General features: G+C 45.8%; 1 protein-coding gene across 1 annotated transcript in view; it reads left to right on the top strand.

The window, feature by feature from the left end:
* The window catches only part of fig4a (FIG4 phosphoinositide 5-phosphatase a), a 142,192-nt gene extending 129,214 nt beyond the window's left edge, over positions 1-12,978 (top strand). The window contains exons 23-24 of the mRNA XM_070885676.1: positions 922-1,011; positions 12,319-12,978. Coding sequence (XP_070741777.1) covers positions 922-1,011; positions 12,319-12,496 — 268 coding nt within the window. The 3' untranslated portion in view covers positions 12,497-12,978. The remainder of the gene's footprint in view (positions 1-921; positions 1,012-12,318) is intronic.
* The last annotated feature ends 4,568 nt before the right edge of the window (positions 12,979-17,546 follow it).

The following is a 17,546-nucleotide window of genomic DNA, read 5'->3' on the forward strand; positions in this document are numbered from 1 at the left end:
AATACTGGGAATGCAACAGGTTTATTTGACATTGGTGGGAGAAAGATACTGACTGATCTGCTGAGTGTTTCCTGCATTTTCTGATTTTTTTATAATATATAAAGGTTGATTCGATTTGTACTGAAATCCCTATACTAATGCAATCCAGTACCTTACTTACCTACTATATTTACTGCAACTAGATAGATTTCATTGATTATCTATAAACCTGTCGAATCCTTCCCTGAGTTGCATATTGAACCATTGTTCTATCTAACACAAGTCTCTTTTGGTCGTGTGGAGGAGAGGAGGTTATGTGAATCTGTGTAGTTGTGGTTTTGAGAAGCTCAAAAAAAAAACATTTTTCACTGTTTTACACAATTTAAGCCATTAAATAATAACTGAACGAATGGTATTTAGGATTTTTTTTTGTGTCACTGAGGGAGCTGATGTTTACAAAAGGGGCAGAGGCACTTTGATGCATGGTAGGACTTCAATGTGCTAAACCCATGGATTTACCAAAGGCTTTCCACCCTTCTGGCAGGCAACATTTGTATTTTCCATGATGTTTGCTGTGCCAGTAACGCTGTTGGGTTCCAATTTCACAGGCTTGATGGGTCTGTTGTTAGTACTGCTCAATCTTTGATGGATTCCTCTGTCCATTAGCTGGTCACCACCACTGCCATTTGCAGCAATTCAGAATAATTTGTCAAAAAAACAAATGGAAATAAAGCTGAAGGCGATTTGATTAATGGCAGCGTAAACCTGAGCATACTACCAGATGCTAATGAAATGTATCACCAGTCAGCAAATAAATTATATGGCAATAGCAGTTAAGTAAACAGTAGTGGATTTTGGAATCAATTGGTCTTTGTGATGACCAGCTATCTTCTGACTCCACATTTGAAACAATGTTTTAATATTGCTATGTTTTTACAACAGGTTTGTTTATTTGGGTCAAAGCCAGCGTAAGATTGACGTATACAGCCAACAAACCAGTGCAAAGCAACTAGACAACATGATGACTATCTTGTAAGTATCGAGTAACAGTTACTCTCTTTTTTTTATTATTTTTACACATTGTAATATATAAGTGTATCAAAAGGGTAAATGTTGGTGACTAAGCAAAAAGCACAACAAATCAAAGCAGCGGCAGTAGGCCGCACCTGGGGACCCTTGGGGATGGTCCCCCAGCAATCACGACCCCTAAAAAAATGGGAAACGCATCCCTGACACACATGCGCCCATTGCCGTTTTATGGTGGTGGGTAACGTGCTGTGCAAGTGTCCCATCTTGGACCGGTGTGACACTTCATTATCGTATTTAAATCGGGCTCCCAATCTGTAATTGAAAGCCTGATTTAAATTTAACTACTGCTGGCCGGGTTTCTTAAGGCATGGGAAACCCAGCAGCGAAATGACGATGGGATCTGCCGGCTTCAGAAGATAAGTGCTTTTTTTATCGCACTACTTGTGGGCCAGGAGGAGGAGTGCCTCTCCCGGCCCCTCAAGTAAACCTTCGGCCTCCCATCTGCTGATTGCAGGTTGTCTTTAACCCCTGCTGCAATCAACAACCTCACCCCCCCGCCCAAAGTCTGATCTGAAGCCTACCCTGCCCCGTCCCCTACTGACCTGCGACCACGATTGCCAGTGACCATTCCCAATTTGGACGACTGCCAAGTTGGAAACGGAAGAAAAGTTTTATGCACTTCTGCCGTTAAATTCCGCAGGATCTCCACGTTCCCAGTCTTGCCTGGTTTCTCCTGTACTCCCCTCCCTGTAAATATCTGGGCCAGAGCAACCTAGAAATGATTAGAGACAAGCAAAGAGATGTTTTCCTGTGTTAGTTAGCAAGAATGTAGATCAATGAGTTACAGAATAGATTTACAGAAATAGTAATAGAATTATTACAGTACAGGTGCAGCGTCGAGAATCCGGAAACCTCGGGACCGAGGGCGTTCCGGATTCCAAGCTTTCCCGGACTTTCAGTCGTCTTTGACATCACGAATCTGGAAACACCCGAGCCCAGATTCAGGTATTTCCGGATTTTGGAACGTCAGAAATGGGTGGGGCCCCACTGAGGAGCTGTTCCGGCCAGCCCCTTCGTGGAAGAGATGTTCGGGCGGACCGGCGAGGAGGCCCCGAGATAAGGACAGCGGCGGCGGACAAGTCGGGCAACGGTGTGGCCCCGAGGTCCGGATTCAAGAACATTTTACGGATTCCGGATGACCCTGCCACCAATCGATCCAGATTCTGTAACTCCGGATTCTTGATGCTGCACCTGTATCCAATAATATACAAAACTAAGATTACTAAAATAATACATGTCAAATGAAAAAGTGAAGAGTGCAGGCTGCTCATATTAACTTAATGCAGAATGCAGCATAATAATTAGTCATTTTGCTAATCAGATTGTGATAACTTTTTTTTTGAAACACTCCTGATTACAGATTTTATTTTGACTTGGGGAAACAAAAGAACTCTGCAAATATGAATATCTTAAAAATCGCTGTATACAATAGAAAATTGGGTCTAACCAAGATGCATCTAGAAGTACTTAAAATTCATCATCTTTAACCTTAGCATTTTCTTCAAGCTCAAGGTTGGCAAGCCACAGCATTGTTTTTGCAGAAAATTCTAGGATTGCACAATATTTTTTTCATTGGACCATTAAAGATATATATAGTAACCTCCATAAACCCAGCTGAAACTAGGCATGTGCTTCATCTGCTGCACAAACATGTACCTTTGCCAGAGTGAAAATTCTTGAACAATAGTCAGATTTGCATAAATTTGCATACCTTATTTCTGAAAATAGATTGTTGCCTATTCTAATCCTCATCTGTTCCTTTGGGACATTTTGCCTCTTCAAGCTCTTGTGTTGTCACAAAAAGCAACCACACTCCCATGAAAGCTGCCTAATGCTTAGAATTTTTTTTTAAAGCTTATTCAGGCTTTTACACTGTTATCATGAAAATGTTATTATTCTACAGTATTGATAGTGCACTAAACATACCAAATCATAGAAATTTACAGCACAGAAGGAAGCCATTTCGTCCCATCGTGTTCGCGCCAGCTGACAAAGAGCTATCCAGCCAAATCACATTTTCCAGCTCTTGGTCCGTAGCCTTGCAGGCAGTGAGTTCCAGCCCCCACTACCCTCTGGGTGAAAAGATTTCCCCTCAAATCCTCGCCAAACCTCCTACCAATTACTTTAAATCTATGCCCCCTGGTTTTGACCCCTCTGCTAAGGGAAATATCCACTCTATCTAGGCCCCTCAAAATTTTATACCACTCAATAAGGTCTCCCCTGCACCTCCGCTGTTCCAAAGAAAACAAACTCAGCTTATCCAATCTTTCTTTAACTGAAGGGGAAGGACGTTGTGACGCGCCAACACGGCACGTCCGCGTTGCGCTGATGACTCACAGCGACGGCCGCTCAGACCCACCCCCACTTCCGCCCCTCTCCCGACGGCCGCTCCGACCCTCCCCCACTACCACCCCTCTCCCGGCACTAACAACGCTCCGACAGGAAACGAGAAACAAAGTGCTGAAAATCGCCAGATTATCCGCCCCATGCTTGACGGAACACTTAAAAATCGGTAGGTGCGCCCTTTTTCGAGCGGAGGGCAATTTCGGACCCTAATTGTCTCCTTATTCCACAGCATAACTTTAATGTTTGTTTTGTTGTGTTTTAAACCAAATTATTTTTGACAATGATAAACTGAACTTGTATGACTAGCAAACCAATTTAGGTTGGTCACTCCAATCTAGAGTATGCCTAGTGTTGCACCTATAGTAGTAGTTTTTTTAAAAAATGGATCACTCTGCTCAGATTAAGGAAGCATGCTCAATACAGATTGTGAACACCCGGGGGAAAAAAAGATGCATTTGTATGGCATCTGTCCAACATCAGAAGTGCTTCACATATAATTAATCACTTTATTAAATACAGTGACTGCTATGTAAACAGGAGCCATTTTGCACACCACATGATGCCGCAAATCACAGTGCAATGATGACAAGTTAATCTCTATTTGGTGATCGCAACAAGAATTTTGGTCAAGATAACTTCCTGCTTTATTAGAATAACATTCATACAGACGGGATCTTGGTTTAATGTCATATCTGAAAGACATTGCCCCTCCACCCCCACAATGCAGTATTCCCTCACTGCTGCATGGGAATGATAGATTATGTCACGTACTGGAGTGGACCTTGAACCTATAAACCACAAGAGGAATTACTTGTTAATGGCATCTTTAATTTTTACATGGTCTGCAAAAGCCTGCTTAGTAATGCAGTCTAAATTGTCCTACTCTTCCAGAGAAATATTTTTTTAACAAAATTCTAAATGTAGTTTCTCTCTTTGACCTTTTGTGAATTTTGTGCCCATCGAGGTGAGGATATTAGTTTTAGAGAATGAACCGTTTCTGTTTTTGGCGGCACATGTCATCCAGAACCTCTGGGTTAGGTATATCACCGTTGTATGGAGAGCAAAGCTTCCTCTACTTTATTCCAACCATGTACTGCATCAGTGACACTTCCATTCCCCACACCAGCTACCTTCTGTGTGAGATTGTCAAAGTAGGAGCATTTAAGTCCCACGAGCTCTGCTCACTTGGGACAGGATTGAAACTTTAAAAACTCCATTCACACCAGACTCGTGCAGCTGGCAGCCAATTAAGATTTTCATCCAATTAATCTAAGTTGAAAGGCTGGTGTTCAATCACTGCTTGAGCCCTTAAAAGAGTACAATTTTACATACATTCTCTGTAGCTTATGAATAAGTTATGTTCTCGAAGCCTTTTTTTCTCGTGCAAATCAAATAGCTTCGACAATGAATTGTGAAATTGAACATAAACATGGACAGCAAGCTGCAAATGTGATCGATATTTAATTGAAACCTTTGAGATTCTTTGGTAGTATGTGGTGGATTTAGCATAAATTTATGCAACAAGCCAATGTAGGTTACATAAAACTTTGTCAACAAACACTGTTGCAGGCTTTTATGTTCGTACAACATGCTATTATTTCCTAAAACAAAAATGACAAAAGTTCCATAAAAGCAGACTATAAAATCATATTTTGAAAGGTTAATTGTTATAACCGTGCTGATAATTAAGTGGTACTGTGCATTCCTATTGCTTTAATCACTGTGGTAAGTTTATTAGACCTTGATTGCAACATAACCATGTTGTACAATGTAAACCTTGGTCATTTATACAGTACAATTTCCAAGTAAAAGCCTTTTTCATGTCATGCCCACACAGACTCAATGGGGTCAAGTTTCGGCCTGAGTTGCTCCTATTTTTTTGAAGCAACTGGTTCAGAATGGAATATCTTAGAAATTGCAATTCTCGGCATTTAGTTTGCTCCAGTTCTAGTCAGTTAAAACAGTTTCTTTTGGAACAGATTTTTTTTTTCAAAAGGAGGTGCGTCCGGCCACTTATGCCTGGTTTAAAAGTTTAGGCTGTGAAAACTTACTCCAAACTAACTTAGAATGGAGTAAGTGTAGATTTTTGTACGCTCAGAAAAACCTTGCCTACACTTAGAAAATCAGGCATAGGGAATGAGAGATGGGGTGGGGAAGGGGAAGTTTACAAACATGAAACACATCACTTTTACAAATAAAGAGCCATCGTCAATAATAAATGATAAATAAATCAATAAATCAATCAATAAATCAATCAAAAAAAAATTTTAAATTTAAAAAAAAAAATTTTTTTAAATCAATAAATGAAAAATTAAGTTTCTACTTACCGACTGCAGCACCGGGAGCCCTCCAACAGCGTGCTGGGATGCCACCCACCCCCTGTGTGTGTCTCTCTGTATCTGTCAGTGTGTCTCTCTCTCTGTCTGTCAGTCTCTCTCTCTCTCTCTCTCTCTCTCTCTCTCTCTCTCTCTCTCTGTGTCAGTGTCTCTCTCTCTGTCTGCCAGTGTCTCTGTGTTTCTGACAGCGAGGGAGAGGGGGGTAGAGGAGAGGGGGGGAGGGGAGGAAAGGAGAGAAGGAGGAGGAGGGGGAAGAAGAGGGAGGGATGGGGAGGGGAGGGAGGGGGGAGGCTGAACGGAGCCGGACAACGAGAAGAAGCCAGGCCGAAGACTTCGGGCGGGGCCCACCCACAGCAAGATGCCGGGCGGGCGGGCCCCGCCAAAGACGTGAAGAGGGAGCGGACCGGAGCTGAAGGGGGGGGTGGGGGGTGGGAGCAGCGGAGCAGGAGCTGGAGTGGGGCAGGGGCAGGAGAGAGCAAGAGGGAGCGTGAGCTGAACGGGGCAGGGGGAGTGCGGGGGGGGGGGCGCGGAACCAGAGCCCGAGCTGGAGGAGGGAGGTGCAGTCCGATCTTCGCCGCCCCAGTGGGTCCATTCGGCTATTCGGCCATGCACTGTAGCGCGCATGTGCAGAGGTCCTGGCACTGTTTTCAGCGCAGGGACCTGGCTCTGCCCCCCCCCCCCCCCACAGCTTGTGCTACGCTGCGCCGAGGGCCTGGATCGACCTGAGGGAGTGGAGAATACCGAGGTAAGTTTTCGGCGAGGTTTTGAGTGTGGAAATCAGGTGGGGCTGCGCCGTTCTTGATCCCATTCTCTCTGCTGCACATCTTCATTGGGCTGGAGACTGCTCTCCAGAGGTACTCTATAGTCAACCATGAGAGGTGTGCCCAGAGGGGCCTGTGACCATTTTGATTCCTTTTATTCCGCTCTGTTTTTCTCCATCCACATTGGGGGAAATTCCTGGCCTTCACACCATACTGCAGCATATGAAATGTTCTTAAAATGCAAGTTTCAAGTAACTGAATGCAAATTTATAAATGCTGGCTCTGTTAATCTCTGCATGGAGTAGAATTCACAAGTGAAATTAAGCCACATGATTCCTAACTGGAAACTTCAAGAAAGTGAAATTTTTTTAAAATGTCAAAGTCACTTGTTTAAATGTTCTCACTGCATTAACAAATTATGGATTTACCTTTTCTATTCCTTTACCTAATTTTAAAACGTCGAAGATCACTTCTCGTGCACCTCCATTTCAAGCTGAAAAGCCCAGAGGCTAGACTTTCCACTTCACATCGCCCATTTATCGCCCAAAACGGCCTTTCATCGCCCATTTTGACAAAAAATTGGAAATTCAGGCTGGAGCATCGCCGAAAAATTATCCCCCTAACTTTCGGCTCACATCGCCGAGCTGATCGCTAAGGTGATCGCCCGCACATTGCCCATCCCAACTTTCGGCACATCGCCGGGCTGATAGCTCACCAAGAACATCGCTGGAGAATAGTTGCTTTTTCCTGGCCTTCCTCTCAGAACGCGGCACTACGGACGCCATTTTGAACATCGGAGGAAAGGAGAAGATTGCTAAAACAAAGGGCTTTTAACATCCTTTAACTGATAGATCCACTCACATTTATACTTATTTATATTTAAATGTACAACAGTTGCATTAATTTTTAAGTTAACTTTACTTACGTTATTAAAAGACAACGCACAACAATTGTAAGATTCAACAAAACTATTATTAACAATTTCAATTTTAAACACCACCTCCTCCCTCCCCGCACCCCAAACAGCAACAGTAACAAGAAGAAAAGCATGAACACCAATAACCCCCCCCCCACCTGCGGCTACGTTTCCCTCCAGATCCTGGACCCCCCCCCCCCCCCCCGTGTCCGAATCCCACCCGCTCGTTTTGGTCCCCCGGTACCGAGACTACGCGAGCGGGCAGCGCCAAAACTTCCTGCCGTGGTGGGGGTGATGGTGGCACGATCGGCTGTTGGAGTGTTGGAGGGGAAGACTAAGCACGGGCAGAAGGAAGTGCTTCTTCCTGATTCGCTTGTGTGCTGGGGGTTGTGCTTCGATCGATCACGGAACCATGGGGTGCAGTGCCGAGCTCAGCCAGCAATGCAAACCGCAAGGCATTGGTGGCGGCGGTCTGTGCATGCCTCTCCTCCAGCGTCTGCTGCATTGCCTCCGCTTGGGCAGCAGACACCCGGGAAAATTTCCGCGCGAACCGCTGGAGATGCTCACGACTTATCGCGACCATCTCCTCGCACAGGGAGATCAAGCCCCCTCTCCGATCGTCCGCTGCCGGCGAGTGCTGAGCTCGCTGACCCGACCTCCGTGGGGTCGGCGGCGCACTATAACGCGCCTTGGCATTGCCGGCTGCACGTCGCTTGGTCCCGGTGCCTCTTCAGTCGCAATAGCAACTTCTACGGTGGCCGCCGGTTCATCCCCCTCTCTGGCTTCTTCCATTTCTTCCTCCTCCTCCTCCTCCGGCTCGGTCGTATCCTCCTCCTCCTCCTGTGCGGCCTCCACTTGCGCCTCTGGTTGATCTTCAAAGCACAATTGAGCCGATTGAGCTTATTAGAAGAGAAGGGTACATATTACCGACAAGACTTTACATGTTGATGTATGTGGATTTAATTGCCCCAGAAAACCTGCCGAGGCTGCATCAGTCGCAGATGGACACGGATTTATGGGGAGCGCACAGAGAAGGGGACAGTTGGCCAGATGACCTTCCCCTGTTATTGCTTATGTTCTTATGTTGTCAACCTGAGCGTAGCACAAAGACTGCATTCATGACATGACATGACATGACATTACATTACATCATCTGTACATTGCATTTTAATTAAATGATGTTACATTACTTTAAAACTGTTTCACACATTACTCAAGTGATGCATGGGAGGGTCCCGCAACAACACGGGTGGTGGCTGAGCGACTGGTGGTTCCCACCAGCGCTGCTGCACGCTCCTCCAGCTCACTTAGTCTGCATGTAAGCAGGGCCCCCTCTGGTACATCTCTGCTGTGCCCTGTTATTGGATATCTTCTTCAGCAAACGTGAAAATAGCAAGGCATAAGCTAATTGACTTGGTAGTTTCATGGAAAGACAACGGCTTCAAACATTACATGCAAATGAGATCCACAATTGATGCACGGTTATATCAAAGATCAGCGTGTTTTGGATCTACATATGTATATATGCGTATGTATGTAAGAATTTACTAAATTTAATTCAATCCAGGAGATTTACGATTGCATTTTTAATTACAATCTTCATCAATGCAATATACTCTAGCTGCTGCCACAAGGCTGTTCCAGCGCTTCTGGCACTAGTCGGGCCGTCCTCGCCTCCTGGGACGTCGGAAGACAACGTCCGCAATCTCGGACCACAGCTTCCTGTACGCCCAGAGTGGAGGTTTGCCCTTAGCACCCCGTGTAAGTTCTACCCACCTGGAGTGGAGGGCCTCGTTGGCCTCGTCCAAAAACGGCTGTGCCCTTTTCCGACCCCCATCCAAGCTCTCGGATGATGATATCACTACAATTTATCCAACTCTCCAAAGGCAAAAACACTCCATGCAAATCTCCAATGGCAAAAAACTCCACAAATCTCCTCCCTCCAACTCCAACAACTCTCTCCTTTATCTCTCCTCTCTCTCCCACCACAGTCAACCTTACTGCGCATGTGTGGATGACTCTTGAGCTCCCGAAACGTGCGAAATGCCGCCAACCGGGAAAAAAAAATCGCATGTGCAGAAACCCGTTGCTAGGGAAGCTTTTGCCTTCCACATTGCTGGCCATTCTTTGGTTCTGTCTTCATGAAGGAAGACACAAATAACCTTACGGATGTACTAGCGGACCGAGGGTCTAGTGAGAAGGAGGAACTGAAGGATATCCTTATTAGGCAGGAAATTGTGTTGGGGAAATTGATGGGATTGAAGGTCGATAAATCCCCGGGGCCTGATTGTCTGCATCCCAGAGTACTTCAGAAAGTGGCCCTAGAAATAGTGGATGCGTTGGTGATCATTTTCCAACAGTCTATCAACTCGGGATCAGTTCCTATGGACTGGAGGGTAGCTAATGTAACATTACTTTTTTAAAAAAGGAGGGAAAGAGAAAACGGGTAATTATAGAGCTGTTGGCCTGACATCAGTAGTGGGGAAAATGTTGGAATCAATTATTAAGGATGAAATAGCAGCACATTTGGAAAGCAGTGGCAGGATCGGTCCAAGTCAGCATGGATTTATGAAGGGGAAATCATGCTTGACAAATCTTCTGGAATTTTTTGAGGGTGTAACTAGTAGAGTGGACAAGGGAGAACCAGTGGATGTGGTGTATTTGGACTTTCAAAAGGCCTTTGACAAGGTCCCACATAAGAGATTGGTGTGCAAAATCAAAGCACATTGTATTGGGGGTAATGTACTGGCATGGATAGAGAATTGGTTGGCAGACAGGAAGCAGAGAGTCAGGATAAACGGGTCCTTTTCGGAATGGGAGGCAGTGACTAGTGGAGTGCCACAGGGCTCAGTGCTCGGACCCCAGCTCTTTACAGTATACATTAATGATTTGGATGAAGGAATTGAATGTAATATCTCCAAGTTTGCAGATTACACTATACTGGGTGGCGGTGTGAGCTGTGAGGAGGATGCTAAGAAGCTGCAGGGTGATTTGGACAGGTTCGGTAAGTGGGCAAATACATGGTAGATACAGTATAATGTGGATAAATGTGAGGTTATCCACTTTGGAGGCAATAACACGAAGGCAGACTATTATCTGAATGGTGGCAGATTTGGAAAAGGGGAGGTGCAATGAGACCTGGGTGTCATGGTTCATAAGTCATTGAAAGTTGACATGCACGTACAGCAGGCGGTGAAGAAGGCAAATGGCATGTTGGCCTTCATAGCTAGGGGATTTGAGTATAGGAGCAGGGCAATTGTACAGGGCTTGGTGAGGCTTCACCTGGAATATTGTGTTCAGTTTTGGTCTCCTAATCTGAGGAAGGACGTTCATGCTATTGAGGGAGTGCAGCGAAGGTTCACCAGACTGATTCCAGGGATGGCTGGACTGACGTATGAAGAGAAACTGGATCAACTGGGCCTTTATACATTGGAGTTTAGAAGGATGAGATGGGATCCCATAGAAACGTAAAAGATTCTGATGGGACTGGACAGGTTAGATGCGGGAAGAATGTTCTCGATGTTGGGGAAGTCCAGAACCAGGGGACACAATCTTAGGATAAGGGGTAAGCCATTTGGGGCTGAGATGAGGAGAAACTTCTTCACCCAGAGAGTTGTTAACCTGTGGAATTCCCTACCGTGGAGAGTTGTTGATGCCAGTTCATTGGATATATTCAAAAGGAAGTTAGATATGGCCCTTACGGCTAAAGGGATCAAGGGGTATGGAAAGAAAGCAGGTAAGGGGTACTGAGGGAATGATCAGCCATGATCTTATTGAATGGTGGTGCAGGCTCGAAGGGCCAAATAGCCTACTCCTGCACCTATTTTCAATGTTTCTATTCCTTGGGCGAGCGTCACATCGTTGACCTTTTGCATCGCCCATTTGACATCGCTGGCCTATCACCGAGTGGAAAATTGCCATCCAAAAAATGAGCGATGAGCCAGCGATTGTTAAGGCTGAGACATCAAACATCGCTGGAATATCGCCATTTTTTGGGCGATAGACAGCCAAGTGGAAAGACTAGCCCCATGTTTCTTCAATCTTTTCTCATATAAACTGAGACATATGACACTAAGGCTCAACCTAGTGGCTCTTCTCTGAACTGCCTCCAATGCTTGAAAATCTCTCGTGTCTCAGCAACCAGAACTGGACACTATATTTGATCAGAGCACAGTACAGATTTCTTCAATTGTAATCTACTGTTTTGACCATATAGATTAACATTCTATTGACTTTGTTGATTGCTGCACTGCAGTGATTAGACATCTTGAGCGTCGAGTCTCCTGAGACTCCTAGATCTCTCTTGGCTTTATCTGTAGCTATTTCAACATCATTCATGGAATACACACATTGCTCATTTTCTTTCTCTGTGCAGTGCTTTATATTTTCCTGTATTAAATGTTATCTGACATTTTTCTATCTACCTATATGTTATCTAACATAATTTGAGCTGTCCCCTCCAATTCCAATTCCGCGTTTGATATTGTCTACAAATTTGACCACACTGCTTTCCCCACCCCAGCACCTGGCCTAAATCCTCTGAGTACTCCTTATTTCCTATCTTTCTGTCGACATTTTATATATTTGCAGGGTTTACCCTGAAATCCTAATGTTTTGGGTTTAAGTAACAGCCTCTCATGTGGACCTTGGTTTCATGCCTTGGGATCTTTTAATCTACCTGAACAGGTAGGGTAGCGATGAAATGCCTCCTCCAAAAGTTGGCACCTCCAGCAATGAAGCACTCCCTTAGTATTGCACTGACATGCCAGTTTAGATTATGTGCCCAAATCCTGGAATGTGGCTTGAACTCAGCAACCTTCTAACTCGAAGGTGAGAGTGCCACCACCAAGCCAAGCTGACATTCACCCTTTTTTTTTGTTTTCTTTTTCAGGGGACCGGTCTCTTCATTTCTTCAAGACAGCATTTATGAGATGCATTTGGCTGACCTGGACCGAAAATCAGCAGAAATCTTTGATTCCCATATCCAGACTGGCAAAGGCATGATACAACCCATGTGCAAGGATGACATATTAGTCTACAGAGAATACATCAAAAACAGATACATGTGAAGAGAATTCAGCAAGGCAGTCCTCCGAGTTGTCGCAAATTACTCGGGTTAGAGAGCCATTTTGAGCCAATTACCAGGGATAATTGTCCTGTGTCCAGGAAATGATAATTTCAGAATATAATCATCTCTTCTGTAACCCATTCATACAATTGAATTCAGATTTTAAATACTGTATTATGTATTTTGCCAAGATGGTGAAATGATGAGCTGAAGTGTGACATTAATCGATAATGGACTTTATTTCAGGGCAAGCTCATTGTATTCTGGTGTGTGTGTGTCTTACGTCAGTTTTGCTTTATTAGAGCCACAGTACAAGTTATTTGGAGATTGAATGCGGAGTTATTTAATGACATCTCTGCAAGGTAATATATTTAAAAACAATATTCAGATGTTCTGTTAATATTCTACGTCAATGTTCATTATTGCTAATGTTTATCTTTTTTCCCTTTGCTCACATTAAAGAAAACCATTTCAAACTTAAAATTGTTTTAGGTGTTTTGTTTATCTTGTTTACCTTTGTTCCAGAAATATTTCATTTTCTAGGACAGTAAATACATTTTACCTAATTAATTTTCAAAAGTATTATTTCATTTAACCACATTAGTTACCCTTGTAAACCAACTGCCATTCAATTATATATAACAGTATTTGTTATGTAATGATGTGTGTATCGTCCCAGTACCTTAAATGTAATGTAAGTACTATGCCACACCACAGAGGGCGCTGCGGTGGGAAACCCTGGTAGTACCTGTAACAAGGACTATATAAGGCTGACCACCACACCTGGGAGGCACTCTGGAGCTGAACAATAAAGGACGAAGGTCACAGCAGTTAGACTTACACCAGACCGTGTGGAGTCAGTGATTTGTGTGCTACATACACCACATTGGCAACGAGGAAGCGGACGAACTCCACGCAACCATGGCTACTCTGGGCTCACTAAAGGATTTTACCGTGGGCAATGATTGGGAGGCCTTTACGGAAAGGCTCGAGTACTACTTCACAGCCAATGACCTGACGGAGGACACATACGCAATGAGAGAGAAGCGTAAGGCGATATTGCTCTCCAGTTGTGGAGATGAGGTTTACTGTCTCGTCAGGAATTTGCTGGCACCTGGGAGCGCCAGGGACAAGTCATACGAGGAGCTGACTGAACTCATTCGTGACCAGTTGAAACCGAAGGAGAGCATCCTCACGGCCAGATACAAATTCTACCATCACTGCAGACCTAAGGGCCAGGATGTCACCAAATATGCTGCGGACCTCAGGAGACTCGCGGCACCGTGTAATTTTGGGGCACACCTTGACGAGGCGTTACAGGACGTTTTCGTTATGGGGATTGGCCACGAGGGCCTCCTTCACAAGCTGTTAGCCACGGAACCCACAGTCACTCTGACAAAGGCCATCACCATCAGCCGGGCATATATGACCTCGACTTGCAGCACCAAGCAAATGATCCACTCAGTCTCGAACCCGGCAGGCACTGTCCACAGGATAGCGCCCACCACGGACAAAACTGCAGAACATGGCTCTGCCCGGGGCAGAGAGCACGGACCTTGGGATCCTGGAGCTCAGAGTCCGCCGAGGGGGGCCAATCAAGCAGCCATGGGGCTCACCGGTGCAGGTTTGCGGAGTACACGTGCAATACCTGCCACACGAAAGGCCACCTTCAGCGTATGTGTAAAAGAAATCGGACTCACCGTGTGGCTGAGGAGATGGGGGATGATCCACTGTTCAGCGAGGAGCAGGTAGAAGAAGATGAGGTGCTTGGACTGTATACGTGCACCGACGATTCGCCCCCAGTGATAAGTGAAGTAAAAATCAACGGAGTCCCAGTGAGTATGGAAGTGGACTCGGGTCCGTCGTTGATGAGTCGGAGAACTTTTGATAAACTGGATTAACCCAGCTACACAACCCAAGCTGGTCCTGGTCACGGCGAAGCTGCGTACCTACACCAGGGAACTAATACCTGTTCTTGGCAGAGCGATGGTGCAGGTATCCCACCAGGACGAGACGCACGCTTTACCTTTGTGGGTCATTGCAGGCGATGGGCCGACGCTCCTCGGCCGGAGGTGGATGGGGAAGGTCCGTGGGAGCTGGGAAGACTTCATTCCTCCACAGGCTGCTGCTCCCTGGGGTGCTGCCGTGCCCCGGGTCCCCAGAGAGCAGCGCCGACCGAGCTGGAGCTGCAGCCTCAATCCACCCACAGGCAAGTCCCAACCCCGGACCTCTCACAGAGACCCTGCAGCCTTAATCCCCACAGGCAAGTCCCAGGCCCGGGCCTCACACAGAGACCCTGCAGCCCCAGCCCCCACAGGCAAGCAGCCCTGCACAGAGGGGCCCAAGAGCGGGTGGGGGTTGAGCCGGCGGGGCGCTGCGGGCGGGGTGCTGAGGGATCCAGGGGCCGGCAGATCACAAGAGCCCCGCAGAGGAGCTGTTAGTGTCGGGCGGCGGCAGCAGCTGGAGGTCAGGGGCTGCGGGGGACGCGGCAAGTGCGGCCGCTGGACAGGCCACGACGGCCGCAGGAGAGGCGGCAAGTCAGGTGGCAGCGGAGGGGAGCGGAGGCTGCGGCGGCGGCATCGAAGATGGCGGCGGCATCGTGTCGGAGCTGCAGAGCATCAAAGATGGCGGCGCCCAAGGAGAAGCCTCGTGGAATCCTCCTGCATCAAAGATGGCGCCTTAAAGAGGAAATGCACCTGGGAGTCTTAAAAGGGCCTTACAAAGAGGTGGTCCCCACAAAGGACTTCTGTTTGGCAGAGCGAGTCCAAAATGAGCTATGTTAATGTGAGATAGTGAATTTATAATAATAATTACTTTTTTTTAATGCTGAATGGCCACTGTATTTGTGTAAAATAATGGATGAAGTACAATTAATGATAACGGCTAACAAGGAAATCAAGGTTCCGCTACCAGTCAATAACCAGTTAATGTACCAGATAAAATGTACCATACTAACGCACTGTCTATGCCCACCTGCCTTCCGTTGGACAAGTGTGATGTTATGTAATGATGTGTGTAACGTTGTCCTGCGTCCAGATGGAGTGGGGAAGGTGATGTTATGTAATATGTGTATCGTCCCAGTACCTTAAATGTATTGTAAGTACTATGCCACACCACAGAGGGTGCTGCGGTGGGAAACCCTGGTAGTACGATATAAGGCTGACCACCACACCTGGGAGGCACTCTGGAGCTGAACAATAAAGGACGAAGGTCACAGCAGTTAGACTTACACCAGACCGTGTGGAGTCAGTGATTTGTGTGCTACATACACCACAGTATTTATGTTGTAGGGTTTGAGAGTTTGCATTTTACACCTTCACAGCGCTAGAATTTTACCATAAAATGTGGTAAACAAAGATGCTTCTAGTTTTAATATCCTGCCTTTTTACAAGCAATTAAATTACTTAAGACTTGCTGGCACAGAAAGCAATGAAGTGTTTAGCCATAGATGATGGGTAAGTATCACACACCTAGGTTCTTAATAGAAGGCATATATTTCTATAATTAGGCATTGTTGCTGCCTGGAAACTTTTTTTTTAAATCCCTTGCTCAAAATGTGCCTTGTTTTATGCCAGAGAAGAATCAAGTAATGGTAAATATATATGGTTAGATATCCAAAGCCTGTAAAGATGTTATCATTTGTGTTTTCTTCCAATTTCCCCCTCCCCACCACAGATTTCTTTTAACCAGCACTTAAACTCCGTGGACTGGGGAGCTCAGCTGACCTGTAGATTTATCTGCATAAGTTAGCATTATTACTCCATAATTGGATGGGAGAGCTCTGATTCAAATCATCATAGGCAGTCCCTCGTATCGAGGATGACTTGCTTCCACGCCAAAAGGGGATGAGTTCACAGGTATTTCAATGAAGGACCTAATATTCCATGTTCCGAACTACATATTGAAGGGTGGAAGATGTCTGTGCGTGGATATTTTTAACGTGTGGTGGCCGTTGAACACCAGCCACCACACGGGCTTGACCGAGCTAGGCCTTGGTCTAGTGGCAAGGATTAACCAAGACGGTTGGAGACCAGCTCTGTTGCATGGACCTAGTGCACACACAATCGCAGTGTGGGCTGGCCCGTGCTGCCCCTGGGCCCACGCCTCTTCTGGCCCCAAACTCACGCCTCTCCTGGGTCCCGATCATGTCGCTCCACGATCACTCGTCGCTCCTGCTGTACCTGCCCACGCTCGAATCACCGACCTGGACCTTGACATCCAATCCAGTCGCCCTCTTCGCTGCCGTTGCCCTCCTGCACCAGCTCGCGCTGTATCTTGCAGTGGTATGCCTCCACGCTGCCCATGGCCGCCGCTCCTTTTATGGCCCTGACCCGCCGCTGATGGTCTCTCGCTGATTCAAATAGAGATAGGCTAATAACATCCGTTTCTCTGCTGCCCTTTATTCAGCCCTACCCTCCCAACCCCACCCAATTGAGGAGTACATTTTAAGGATGATGACCAGCCTAATGGTTTAAACTCTTAATCTTCACATTGGGTGGCCAAGCTCTCCACTATTTGCAATACTGGTCATTCTGGAAAATGTCGATTAGCAATCAGACATTATGTGAATAATCATTTCAATTTATCGCACCAGTAAATTGTTATGCCTGACTGGATTCTACAGTCTACTCCAGTCAAACAAATACTGTACCCAATCTGTTTGACCGAACAGAAATTAAAAGTCCAACATGCTTATTTTTAGCTGTAAATCCTTGTCAAGTGAATCTATTTGTGAGCAAAAGTGACAAAAGAGGTATTGCATTTTATGTATGTCAATGTCTATAGTGAAATTAATCAGGTTGGTGAGCTGCAGGCACAAATTGCTACATTGGATTACGACATGGTTGCATTAACAGAGAGAGACATGGCTCAAACAAAGCCAGGAATGGGTTCTTAATATTCCTGGTTACCAAGTATTCAAGAATGATAGAGAAGGAAAATAAGGAGGGTGTGTGGCAGTTTTAATTAAGGATGATACAATTAAAGGATATACTGTGTGGTTGTAGTGCTGAATCTATTTGGCTTCAGTTAAGGAACAGAGGGAGAGCTGT

This window comes from Pristiophorus japonicus, chromosome 7, assembly GCF_044704955.1.
Source record: "Pristiophorus japonicus isolate sPriJap1 chromosome 7, sPriJap1.hap1, whole genome shotgun sequence".
NCBI classification, from domain to species: domain Eukaryota; kingdom Metazoa; phylum Chordata; class Chondrichthyes; family Pristiophoridae; genus Pristiophorus; species Pristiophorus japonicus.